The sequence below is a fragment of the Xenopus tropicalis genome, chromosome 4 (assembly GCF_000004195.4).
Source record: "Xenopus tropicalis strain Nigerian chromosome 4, UCB_Xtro_10.0, whole genome shotgun sequence".
NCBI lineage: Eukaryota > Metazoa > Chordata > Amphibia > Anura > Pipidae > Xenopus > Xenopus tropicalis.
The window spans coordinates 115,288,919-115,301,953 of record NC_030680.2 but is presented as its reverse complement, the minus strand read 5'-3'; the positions used below and the strand labels follow the sequence as shown (position 1 = coordinate 115,301,953).

The 13,035-nt window shown below is 38.3% G+C and overlaps 1 protein-coding gene across 11 annotated transcripts in view; it reads left to right on the top strand.

Moving 5' to 3' along the window:
- Positions 1–13,035, top strand: part of rbfox2 (RNA binding fox-1 homolog 2) — a 174,262-nt gene that overhangs the window by 40,388 nt on the left and 120,839 nt on the right. The window contains exon 1 of one of the 11 annotated variants that reach the window (XM_012960950.3): positions 5,826–5,899. The exons of the other annotated variants lie outside the window; for them this stretch is intronic. Coding sequence (XP_012816404.1) covers positions 5,885–5,899 — 15 coding nt within the window. The 5' untranslated portion in view covers positions 5,826–5,884. Of the gene's footprint in view, positions 1–5,825; positions 5,900–13,035 lie in introns of those variants that run through there. 11 annotated transcript variants of the gene reach the window in all.

The window sequence follows — 13,035 nt, the reverse complement described above, 5'->3', positions numbered from 1 at the left end:
GTGTCTGTACAGTGTCTGGTGTTTAGACACACCCACTCTATGATGTCATCAAGGCTTGCCACTGCTGGGTTTATCAGGGGGGTTTGATTGCCACATCTGCACTTTGAGAAAGGCTGCTTGTGTGGCCGAAACGTCAGTCCTTGATCCAAATAAAAATTTTTTTGTTTTTTGCATCTAAGACCTGAGTGTGCGGCATATTCTTTCTAATTTTGTATGCTCACTTTATACTGCACCCAGGCAAATTATTACTTCATTATACGTGAGTGCCTGTTTTCACCTGTTCCTGTATATATATATATATATATGTGTATATATATATATATATATATATATATATATATATATAGGTTTTTTTTTTAATATGGAGATTATTTCTCCTTGGCGGAAGTGAAAGAGGTGCTAGTGTGCACAGATTTCTGGAAGGAGTGGGAGTTAGATGCAGATCTATTCCTAAAGCTGTGTGTACTAATAATAGTAACATAGTGAAGGGTCAGGCCCTTGTGAAAGCAACCTGTCTTCATTACAGTGCCGTCTTAAGGTATTTGGTCCTAGCTTTGAGAAAAGATCTTTTTTAATTATTGGTTTAAAAATAAGTCAACAAATGCACAGCCTCCAGTAGGTACTGGAGCTAGTGAAGGATAAGTGGGGCAGGGGGAGACAAAAAAAAATGGAAAAAGTATGAGGCTTATAGAGGAAAAAACTGGAGACCACCGTGCTCATAAGAGAAGGGATCCCAGACTTCCTTAAGATTCTATCCATCAGAACCATATAAATTCATGAAGAAAAGCTCTTTAATTGCACAAACATGTTTAAGGGGTGAATCCCACTTTTAGAGCATAGTATACTAATGACATTGACATGTTCGGAGGTCAATCTCTTACAAAGCCAAAAAGCTTTAAGGGCAGAGACATGTAATATTGATCCCTCCAAGGATCAATATGGTAAGCTGATACTTGAGATGATTTGATCTTCTCTAACTGCTTTTTGTTGTCTGATGTCACTATATTTTCTGCTGTCTGATGTCACTGAATCATAAGCACTCTAATTTCCTGATTCTACCCCTGCTTTATCAGTAAAGGGTAATTATTGTAGGTTTTTGTGTAAATTATACTTAGAATGTAGTTCTGACAATCTGTAGGACACCCATAAATTTGAGTTGTTACAAATAAAATGTATATAAGTAGTCATTTGCTGAAGTTTAAATGCTGTGTTAAGGCTGAGACTTAAAACCTGCTTTTGAGAGGCCCTAGGGTCTGACATCTCTATTTTTAGGCAGTTTATGGCACTGATTTTGAAGACCCTAGAATGGCGCTGCAGAGAGTTTCACTGTGAGCTATATGTGCTGTATGGTGCATGGAAGGTTTTTATTATTTGTGTGCATGAATATGAAGTTGCTATAAATAATCAAGTCCGTATGGCCTTGAGCGAGTCACTTAATGTTCTTGTGCTTTAAAAACCAAACTCTGAGTGTTAATGCTCAGGGACAGGGATTGCCTCTGTGCTCTGCCCAGTGTATACAAACACACCTAGCTGGACAGTTTGCAAATGTTGCTTTCAATTTACTGGATACTTGATATGTGTATATGTATATCTATATATACACATAATTTTGTTTGTGAGAAACCGTATCCTTATGACCTTGACTGTATTTTCTACTTCTGAAATCTGTGCATTAGTGGTCTGTGTGCACCAAGGGAGGAGTGGACCCCCTGTACAGTTCCATGTTTGGGTGTGTTATTGATAGAGAGAGGGGGTGGAGGTGAGAAGAAGTAGAGGGGGATATTTTCCCAGCTGCCATTAGACTTACTGTGTTAATGATAATGTGTTAAGCTTTCCTCTACATGGTTAGACAGCTATTACTATTAATGTGATTGAAATACTCTACATACACCACAATTACCTACAGAATGACAGTCTGAGTCTAAAACAAAAAAACTGAAGTGCATATAGGTGTTATTTCAGAGGAAATTATTATTCAAATTATTTAAATCTGTGTTCCTTGTGATCTTTTTTCAGTTAAACAAATGTAAGACTAATGCCACACGTAGTGTATGGCGCATGTTTTCAGCAAGTCGAAAAACACTTGCCGAGAATACGCGCCATATGTTTAAAACTGCCCCTACTTGTGCCTGCACCCGCATGAATTGAATGTGCTCTGGTGCATGCACATGTAGCCGATATTCACATAAAACCACAAGACTTTGCATTTTCTCGTGTTTTTATGCGGATAGCGGCTACATGTGCATGCACCCAAGTGTATATGCAATTCATTCAGGTAGAGGCACAGGTAGGGAAAGTTTAAGCGTATGGTGCGTATTCTCGGCAAGTGTTTATCGAGTTGCCGAAAATATGCGCCATACACTACGTGTGGCATTAGCTTTTGGGGTAGCATTTCATCTGCCTGTTTAACTATAATTGATCCAGGTTTGGGGAAATCTCTGGGTCAGTGGTGTTAGCTGTGGTTGAATTGTGTGTAAAAGTGTGTTCTTTTTTGAATAAAAAGTTTTTGCCGAGTCAGGTCAGAATTCAGAAGTACTGCTCAATGAGTACACAAAACAGGTCTTAGCTTGTTTATTAGCTTAACTTTCACACCCATTGCAGACAGACCTGCACAATGCTTGCACAAGTAGTGCACAAACCTATGTATGCATTTGCTGTGTTAAATTCAGGGAAGAGTTACAGTATTAAGTCCCTTTATTGTATGAGCCCACCCAGAGGAGGGAGGTGACATTTTTGTTTTGAGAGCCTGCCAATTAAAGACTTTCCATTGTAGAACTTCTCTGTGTATAATCCCACCTGGTGGCCAAAAGCCTTTTATTTTGCTAGTCACCTACACAAAGTTTCAGTTCTTTTGATGTGGTCATCATCATTATTTAGTTACATAACACCAGCATGTTAACTGTTTGTGTCACTTTAGAATATTATAACACGCAGTGGTCTTACAATAAATTAACAAGCAATAGTTACACAATGAAGCACCAGGATTAGAGGGCCAAGTTCACAATGTAAAATGGGAATTCTTATCTCAGACTTGTTGATGTATGTTAAAACCTCCAAACCTCAAATCTGAATAAAATGGATTGAAGTTTGTAGTCCGTAAGTACACACAAAACTTGCAAGCAAAATCCAATTTACAGAACAGGGGGTCATGGGCCCGGGATATTTAGAAAGGCTGGGACCCCAACTTTGGAAACAATTTTAAAGTTAAATCTGCTGCCACTTCAGTTGCAGGCGAACTTCAAACACTGTACCAAGTCTCCCCTGGCCACTTTTGTAATGTAATAAAATAAAATATAGACTGTGTCATTACTAAGGAGGTTCCTTTACCAAGAAACCCATGTGATGACAAAAATTAATTACAGAATGTGTGGTCTTCAAACAACTGAAGTGCCAAGTTAATAAGCTATGTAATGTATGAGAACAATTACTTTGTGAGCATGGCCTAAAAATGACAAAAGAAACTGAATGTACAGTTCTGTAGGAAATTCTGGATTTGTGGCAAGGCCACAAAGGCCCGGGCCTAGGGCTACACAAATTTAGGGGCGACATGCCGCCCAGCCGCACCTAAACTTTGCTCACACAGAGCACTTGGGACAGAAAACTGTCCCCACTGCTCCACATGTGAGCTAAATGTGGGGGGCATCTAATTACAGTGGCCTCCAATGGGCCTATTTATCATAATGTGTATGGTAACTAAAGACACCACACATCACTACAGATTTTTACACTGTTTTTATGGTGTTAATTGTTTTACAAAGTATGATAAATAGGCATGTACATTGTCTGAAACCTTTTCTTGTGCTAAAGCAATGATCCCCAACCATTGGCTCACAAGAAACATCTTGCTCACCAGCCCTTTGCATGTTGCTCCCAATGGCCTCAAAGCAGTTGGTTATTTTGAATTCCTGGCTTTGAGGTAAGCTTTGGTTGCAAAAAACTGGGTGTACAACCAAACAGAGCCTCCTGTACGTTGCTAGTCAACATGGAGACTACCAAATATCCAATCACAGCACTTGGCTGTGAACTTGAACTTTTTGCATACTTTTTTTTTATATTTGAATGTGGCTCACTGGTCAAAAAGATTGGGGATCCGTGTGCTAAAGGAACAATTATTATACTTCTGTAAACATTGGCTTATTGAACACTGGTCAGGTGTAATAAATGCATATTAATTGCATTTATTGAACACTGCATAGCTTGGCCTCATCTAATTTATTACAGTGCAGATTATTACAGTTTCCCAGCTGGTGCTGCACTTCACTCCCAACTAGCTGATAATGTAGGAGCTACATGTAGACAGGGAGTACAGGAAGCAACAGTGTGGTACCATTGTGGGGACTGAGTAATGTTCTAACTAGTGCAATATGTGTAATGATTTTGTCCCATGTCTGCATGGTGTTTCTTTGGTACTCTGATTTCCTTCAGAAGCAATCAGGCAGTTTACCTGCCTACTGATAAAACTGAACAACATCTGTGTGTATCCCAGGATGCAGGGGGTGATATGAATGAAGACTGGTCTCCAAACCAATGTATAATAGATCAGCGCAGTATACATAAAGAATAATGATAGGCAGCATATCAGATGGCGTTTGTGTAGCGATGCCATTACTTCGTGTACATCACACAGGCAAGCCCTTTAGATTAGAGCTGTGATCCCCAACCAGGGGCTCGTGAGCAACATGTTGCTTACCACCCCCTTTGATGTTGCTTCCAGTGGCCTCAAAGCAGGTCTTCACTCTTGAATTTCTAACTTGGAGGCAAGTTATGGATGCATGGGTACTACCAAACAGAGACCCCTGTAGTCTGCCAATCCACATAGGGGCTACAAAAGAACCAATTACAGCCTTTTTTTGGTCATCCCCAGGAACTTTTTTCATGCTTGTGTTGCTCCCCAACTTTATTTTAATATTTAAATGTTGCTCACAGGTTAAAATGGTTGGATTAGAGGAAGAAAGCTTTCATCTGAAGCAGCATAGGTGTTTCTTCCCAGTGAGGCTAAGGAGGTTGTGGAATACCCTGCAGGATTCTATTAATGCTTGGATGATTTCCTGAACAAGCATAATATCAAAGGCTATTGTGATTCAAAAAGCTACAGTTATTATATGGTATATAAAGTTTATGAATGTGAGTCTATGGATAAGTCAGTACAGCTCTTTATGTGCGCTGGGTTCATTTAAAGTGGTTGAACTTGATGGACTTTTCGTTTCGACCTAACTTAACTATTTAACTATGGAATACTAGTGGAAAAAATACCCATCCAGCTTAGCACTATACCTGCAAACTTAACCAATGCCTGCATATGTATATATAATTATGTAGTGTCATACATGTATCCAGTGCAGAACTTCATGTATTAAACAGAAACGCAGTAGACACTGTGGTGTATGGGGCTACCCACGGAGTCACTGTGCTGCTTCTTTTCTCTCTTTAATCCTCCTTTCTCTCCATTGACCTTTCTTTTTCTTCTGCAGTGTTATTCATATCTACCTTAACTTTTTCCTTTCACCTCATCTTACCTTGAAATTCTTCTCTCCTATGCACATGCTTCCTTGCCTCAGTTTTTTATGTTTGTGATTTCACCCGTCTGCTTCAATTCTCAGCCTTCTGCTTCTCCTCTTACCCCTCTGCCTCTCTCCCTCCATTTCTTTCTCTCTGCTCTACCTATATACCCACTGCGTTTATTTCCCCCAACAACTCTTTCACTTTCTCCTCTTTCTCACCTCCCCCTCTCTCTCCCCGAGGCAAGAGACAGGGCGTGCGCTGACATACAGCAAGGGCTGCCATGTCCCAGAGCAGGGAAACAGGGAGACAGCCGTGAGAGAGAGAACTGGTGAGAATCACCTCAGTTCAACAAGCTCTGTAATTCCTGTGCTGGTCTCACAGGATGATGTATGTATGGGTGAGTACTGCTGGGAATAGGGGTCCCTAGCAAATAAGGAATGAATTCAGCTTTCCTGACTGCAATGTACAGCAGACAGCAACTGGAGAGTGGGATTAACTACCTGCCTAGATTAGGGCGAAAGGCTTTGGTTTTGATCTGACAAGACTATGTTATTTATTATATGTTCTTATACCATATCTGTATCATGCATTAAACAATCCAGTGTTTAGTGTTAGTGTACAGTATTCTCCAATGAGTGTATTTTGTAATTAGTGTGTGAATGTTTGCTTATGTATGTATGTATAACTTTGGTTTGTTTATGTGTGTGTAAATATATATACACACACATATACACATAGAGAGAGTAGGAGTGACATATAAACACAAATGTGTGTATGAAATAAATTTGCATCAGAATATACAATGTAATCGGTAGTTAATTGATTTTGTTTATATTTAGAATTTATATAGAAATGTATATAAACTTTGAGAACAGGGTTGTACAATATATATATATATATATATATATATATATATATATATATATATATATATATATATATAATTATGATTAAAACTGTCAGTGTAACTTTCTACGTTGCGGAAAAGACGCTTTTCTGTGTGAAACTGCACCCTGTTGGGGCTGACCCTGTTAGCAGCATGTAATATAAAGGAGGCTGTGAAGTTCTCAGGATGCTGGAAGCCCTTTGAGGATCTATTTAGTAGCAAGCCTGAGAAAAAAGCCGTGCAGTGGCATAATGTATTAACCCTGCAATGTTTATATAGTAGTAGTGTGGCTCAATTGATCTGCAGTGTTTTGCACGTGGCATGCAGTCAAATTCACACTTCATTTTTTCCCCTTTCGCGGAATAAAAGAATCTATTTGAAACGCTTCACACTGTTTATGTGCCCTAGGCTTTTAATCTCTGTGGTGTCTACTGCTCTTTGTAATGGAGAAAAACGGCTGGAAAATCAAGGTTCCTATAGCCAGTATTATTCTATAGTATATGCTTAAGAGCCTTTTGTAAATCCTTCTTGTCCAACCTGAAGCAGCCTCTTAAGGTCTGTGATATTGGAGGTCTTTACAGCAGAATTTCTGGGCTGTTGTCCTGTATGCTCAGGAATTTGAGGTGGATTATGAAGCCCATAGCGCTTTTTTCTAGAGGCAGAGCCAGTGATAGCAGCATCATAAAATCTAGCTAAGTACCAAATGGATAAAGCTAATATTTAATGCATGCTGAGCAACAGAATCTACTGAAATGCTGAAACTGCAGGTTATGTTACCACTTAAATACATGTTATTAAGAATACTATATTTTTTTTCTCTAAATGCCAAGCAATACTTAATACTTAATAAGTCTATATGTATAATAACAAATATATATTTATAAACAGTGTATATATAAATGCAACGTTTCAGACAAACAGCAGTTCCACAAATATAACACTTATTCAATGCACATTATTAAACAAAAACAAAAAAATCATATACCAAATAGCAGAGAGGTTTCAGAGCGCCATGGTCTCATAGCTCCTCCCTCCTAAAAGGGACACAGAGACACCTATGCTGTTTGGTATGATATGATGATATATTGTTTCATAATGTGTACCTAATAAATGGTAAATGTGTGGAACTGCTGCGAGTTTATTATCAACACAGTTTTTACATGAAGGTGTAGTATGAAACAGAATCACTTTCCCTCTAGCTCTCTTAACATATATTTTATATCCTTCTGTTTTGTTATTTGGCTGCTTAACATTTTAACTGGCCAGGAGAGAAATGTGGAATTCTATTTTTCCAGGATCTAGGGTGCAATGGGGATGGGCAGCCTTGTCATTAACTGAAAATAAACCTGATTGCTGTTTCATTGTATAAGTTACTAATAACTGGTTACCTCTTTCCACTACGATACAGATGTGTATAAATTGCATATATGTTTTTTGCTTTATTGGCAGTGGTTCTGCTAGGCTGTATTGTGAGCTATAGGCTTTACCAATCATTAAGAAAGCTGGAAAACTAGGCATAATGATGGAGGAGGGGATCTCTAGTTTAAATCAGAATTTTCTCTGCATAATATGGCTGTAAAAATAAATGCTTTCTTATATTTTACATTTCAAATTGAATTTTCTAGGTTTCTTGTGTTATTTTCTTAAGAATATAAATATTTAATCCACCTTCAGTCCAAAGGAGCTGCTTTAAGAAAAATGGTGTTTGTTCTTATTGACACAACACAGGCACAACACAACACTGGCAAGCAAATAGCATAACACTTTAGTTTGCCTCAAAATATTATTGTAATTTTAGTAACATGCGCCTTAAACTTTTACCTACAATTTCCCTCCCAAAGATGAAGATTCCCACCAGCACTGACTGACTAATTAAACTGCAAAATTTTGTATGTTATCAGCAGAGCTGGGGAGTTGGAATCATAAAGTTGGAAGTAATTTTGGGTACCTGGAGTGGGAGTTGGCAAAAATCTACTGACTTCGACTCTGACTAATAAAATTGAATTCTGATTCGCAGTTTATAACCATAATAAAGTACTTCTCTGCCGTAAGAATAAAGCCCAGCTTATTTATTTATTTATTTTTTAAACTTTAGGTTTAAGGAATGTTTGTAGTTTCTTTAATAAATAAAATAAAAAGCCACCATGACATAGGTTTAGTTATAGACTTTATGCTCATTCATGTTGGCTTGATGGCCAATAGGGTAGTGCGTCAGCTTCATTGCAAGTGGTTCTTTGGTTTGTTCCCAAAAGCAGACACCATTTTCATATAGCATTAACATTGCTGAGCTTTGCCAGTGATGAAATGCCTTGTGCGTTGTGTTCTTTCAATCGACGTGGAAAATACATTAGTGTGTGAGTCGGAGTCGGAGGTACCATAAACTAAGGAGTCTAAGTTGAAGTATTTATATACTGACTCCACAGCCCTGGTTATAATCAAGTGTCCTGTTTCATGTGGGTTGGCAGTGTAGAGCTGCCTCAGGGGTCCTGGCCACCTGAGGCGGCCAAGTTGATGCTGCCCCCTCACACTTTTCACCTCAGAGGGGGGGTAAGGGGGGCCGCAACCACCACCATTTTATGATGGTTTGTGTGCTTCCTCAAAACTGACCTGATATGAAATGATTTAGCTCTAACTGTAACAGGAAGAAGCTTGAGAGTAAAAGATAGAACATTGTCCATTAATTGGCTGGTGGCCTGACATCTATGCTCTTGGTTTGTTTGCACAGTGAATCATATGATCCCATTGAATGGCCTTTACTACCTATGACACATTTGTGATTAACCAATTGCACATACTACTAAAAAGGTGTTTTCCTTTAAACATTTTCCTTAAATTACCTTATGGTATGATGAAGACAGAATTTGCAGTTAGTCTTATGTTTTTTAAAAATACAATTTTGGTATTTATATTCTTTACATTTTATTGTTCTGCTGCTCACAGACTTGGAATTTAAATTGTTATCTGGTGGCTAGGGATTAATTAACCTGGCAGCCAAGCTGCAATTTTGAAATCAAAATGGAAGATGAATAGTAGAGGGCCTGAAAATGAAAAACAAGAAATGAAAAATAACAATAAAATTGGAGCCTCATAGTCAGTTTGTTTGTGGTTAATGGGGTCAATGACCCTGACAACCATACAGCAGTTTCAGCTGTAGACTGGAAAGAACCAGAATAGAAAAGCTACTAATTTAACCATACAAAATAAATAATGAAGCCCAGTTGAACCATTACTTATAATGGGTCTTTCTGTAACACGCTAATAGTTACTGTAAAGGTGAAAACAGCTAGCGCTTGTTATAAGATTCAGTCTGAAAAAATGAAGCTTGCAGTCCTTTAGCTGGGGATGAGAGGGAATTTTCAGCTATTTTATTCTGCATCTTTGGGGGGTGGGAAAACATGGCAGGCAAAATGCCCCAAATGTGTGCCTTAAGGCTGATGCCACATGTGGCGTTTTTACGCTGCGTATTTTCTAATTCTCTCGGCGGCTGAAAAACGCACAATATCATCATCCATAGAAATAACTTGAAAAGACTCGAAGGAAACCACACAATGCGTAAATACGCTAGAAAACGCCTTACCACGGATTTTTCAAGCGTTTGCCGAAATACGCCGTTATTTGGACAGCAACCTATTCCTATGTATACACAAAGGCAGATGCCAGACCTAGCGGAAATACGCTGCGTTTTTTACTATTTCGCACTATTAGCACCATGGGAAACGGGATTTGCTACGTCACCAGTACTAGGCTGAAAAACGCCATAGTCGGGCTGTGTGGCGTTTTTAGGCTGAGAAAATACGCAGCGTAAAAACGCCACGTGTGGCATCAGCCTAAGGCTAACAGGCAAACACACCATACATTAGGAGTAGGGAGCAACAGTTCAGCACTTTGTAAGTGAAGTAAGTTCAGCTGTTTATTTCAGTTATCCTTTTAAAGATTGTAAAAATGTGAGAATAAAGTTATCAAAACTAGATTTATTTTTACTGAGAGTAACTAAGTTACTGAGCCCCATATACAAGTTTTTTCAGGGACTCATGTCTTAAGCTGCCTCCAGGAAATCACCTGTAAGCCTGCATTATTTTTGAGCTATTCCTACTGAGGCAAATCGCTGTGTTTGCTGTAACTAATTGCAGCTTTGCAGACCCAATTGCTTATTTTTTTTCTTTAAAAAAAAAAAAAAACTGTAGTGTTTAAGACACCATAGATTGCATTAGTCAGTTTATTCCATCTTACAGAAGGATTCCAGGCACAAATAAATGCTTTTTCTTGCCCTTGGACATTTATTGACAACAATTGACAAGGAGGCTGAGTTGGCTAGCTCATACATGATTAAATAGCCTAATGTAAGTGAGTTAGATATTGCAAGGAAAGTAATTTACTGAATTATGGCCCTGTAAGCAAAAGAAAGGCTTTGTTAAAGAGAACTGTAGCTTCCGTTATTAATTATGTAGTATGCTTTACATCTAGTGATGATGAGCGATTTGATAATTCTCCTGTATCTGGGAGCTTTCCTTTAAAAAGGAAATTATATTTTACAACAGTCACTGAGGTCATAGTAACAGGAATGGATTCTTCTAAGGGTTCCAAAGCTAGACATATAATTGCTTTCATCTCTTTAAAGGACAAATATAGCCCTCCTTTTTTACATGAGCTCATTCAGTTAGGTTTATTTGGAAAAGGTGCATAGACACAATCTGAACTGTCAAAATTAAATATAAATGTCATTTTTTTAGTCTGCCTGTGCCGTGCAGGGATCAGTCCCCGCCGGTCTTCATAATTATATAAAAAAAAACAAAAAAACCCTTATAGGGTTATCTGTTAGGATATGAATGGAGTTGTATGGGGGAAGCAGGAGGAGCAAAATAGGTGGATATGTCTAGGGAAAGCATTTTTAATTGACTCAGGTAGCATATCTATGGTGAAATCCCAGCGCAGAGTAAAGTCAGCACAAGTCATACATAAGGTGCCGAAATCTTTGCCTGACGTGGAGGGCCAAATAGGACTCGCCAGAGCAATCTGTAAAGGATACCATGAATACCTACCCTTTAATATTTCACTAAGCTGTGTTAAGGTTGTGTTGTCAGTCAGTATGTGTGTATTACCATCTTGTTACGGTAGGCTAGGTGGGAAATTATACAGGAATTAAATTGTTTCTGCTCTTGGGAAAAGGTAAATTTGTGGCACAGTTGGTAAAGGTTTGTATCTGGGGAGTTAAATAGAACAGTGTCAACATGGCTCCAAGGAATGAAAGATGGAACAACAAATGAAATTTAGGAAGATGATGGTGGAAATAAATTTAATTGAGTGGATTGATTGAGAGTTGTGCCTTTTAGAGCAGTTTTTTTGGATTATTGTAAAGATTTCTTCATTGCTTGTACAGGTATTGGACCTTTTATCCGGAAACCCATTATCCAGAAAGTTCGGAATTACGGAAAGGCCATCTCCCATAGACTCCATTGTAATCAAATAATTCACATTTTTAAAAATGGTTTCCTTTTTCTGTGTAATAATAAAACAGTGCCTTGTACTTGATCCCAACTAAGATATAATTAATCCTTATCAGAGGCAAAACAATACTATTGGGTTTAATTACTGTTTAAATAATTAAATAATAATCATTTTTTAGTAGACTTAAGGTAGGAGATTCGAATTATGGAAAGACCCCCTTACCGGAAAACCCCAGGTCTCAAGCATTCTGGATAACGGGTCCCATACCTGTAGTGAAATTTAATTTTCTGCCACTTCCTTATTGTGGGGTCTCACCCTATGTGTGTGTGATTTGCATGTATGGGCACTTTTAAACTTGTTTCTGCTATGGTCTTCAATTTTCATTTCACTCAAAATGAATATTGCTAGATACCATGATTTATGTACTGAACTTACTACACCAACTGCAGCAACATGCCTGTAACAATAATGATCCAGGTCTTCAGAGTTGTCACAGGGGCTCTTGGGATGCTGTTAAGCTTAGGGGTTGGCACAACTATCAAGCAAAAAAAGGGGTTTTCCGGTCATATAAAGGAAAAAGATAATACAGGGCTTGTTATTAAATTCGGATGCTAATTGCTTTGGTTTTGGAGTTGCCATGTTGTGAGAATATTAATTACTAATCAGCCCTGTATCGTGATTTTTATATTTTACAAATACAGTATATTGTGGTTCATAGCACATGTGCTATGAAAAAAGAGATGGGGATCTACCAGGGGCATCTCTGGAGGCTGAGATCTTCATCACTACAAGGCTATAGTGGGTTCCAGTGTCGAGATTTTGTTTCTGGGTTCTTGTTTATTCAGTGTGCAGTGCGCCCAGCATGCCAGACATAGAAGCACAGAAAGTTTTGTGTGTGTGCGTTATTTATCAATGCAACTTGCTTAATGCTTTAACTAATTTTTATCTTCTTTTGGATTAAGTAAAAACAAATTCCATATAGACAGTGGTGCAGAGTTTAGCATTGCTTCCTTGAAGTGCTGGGGTCCCAGGTTTAATTCTAATCAGTGCACTATTAAAGAGTGTATGTTCTCACTGTGTTTGTGTGGGTTTTCTCCAGTTTTCTCCCACACGCCAAAATCCTGCAGGCAGATAAATTGGCTTCTAATAAAAGTGACTGTTGTGTGTGTGTATATGATAGGAGCCTAAAATTCCAAGCTCAC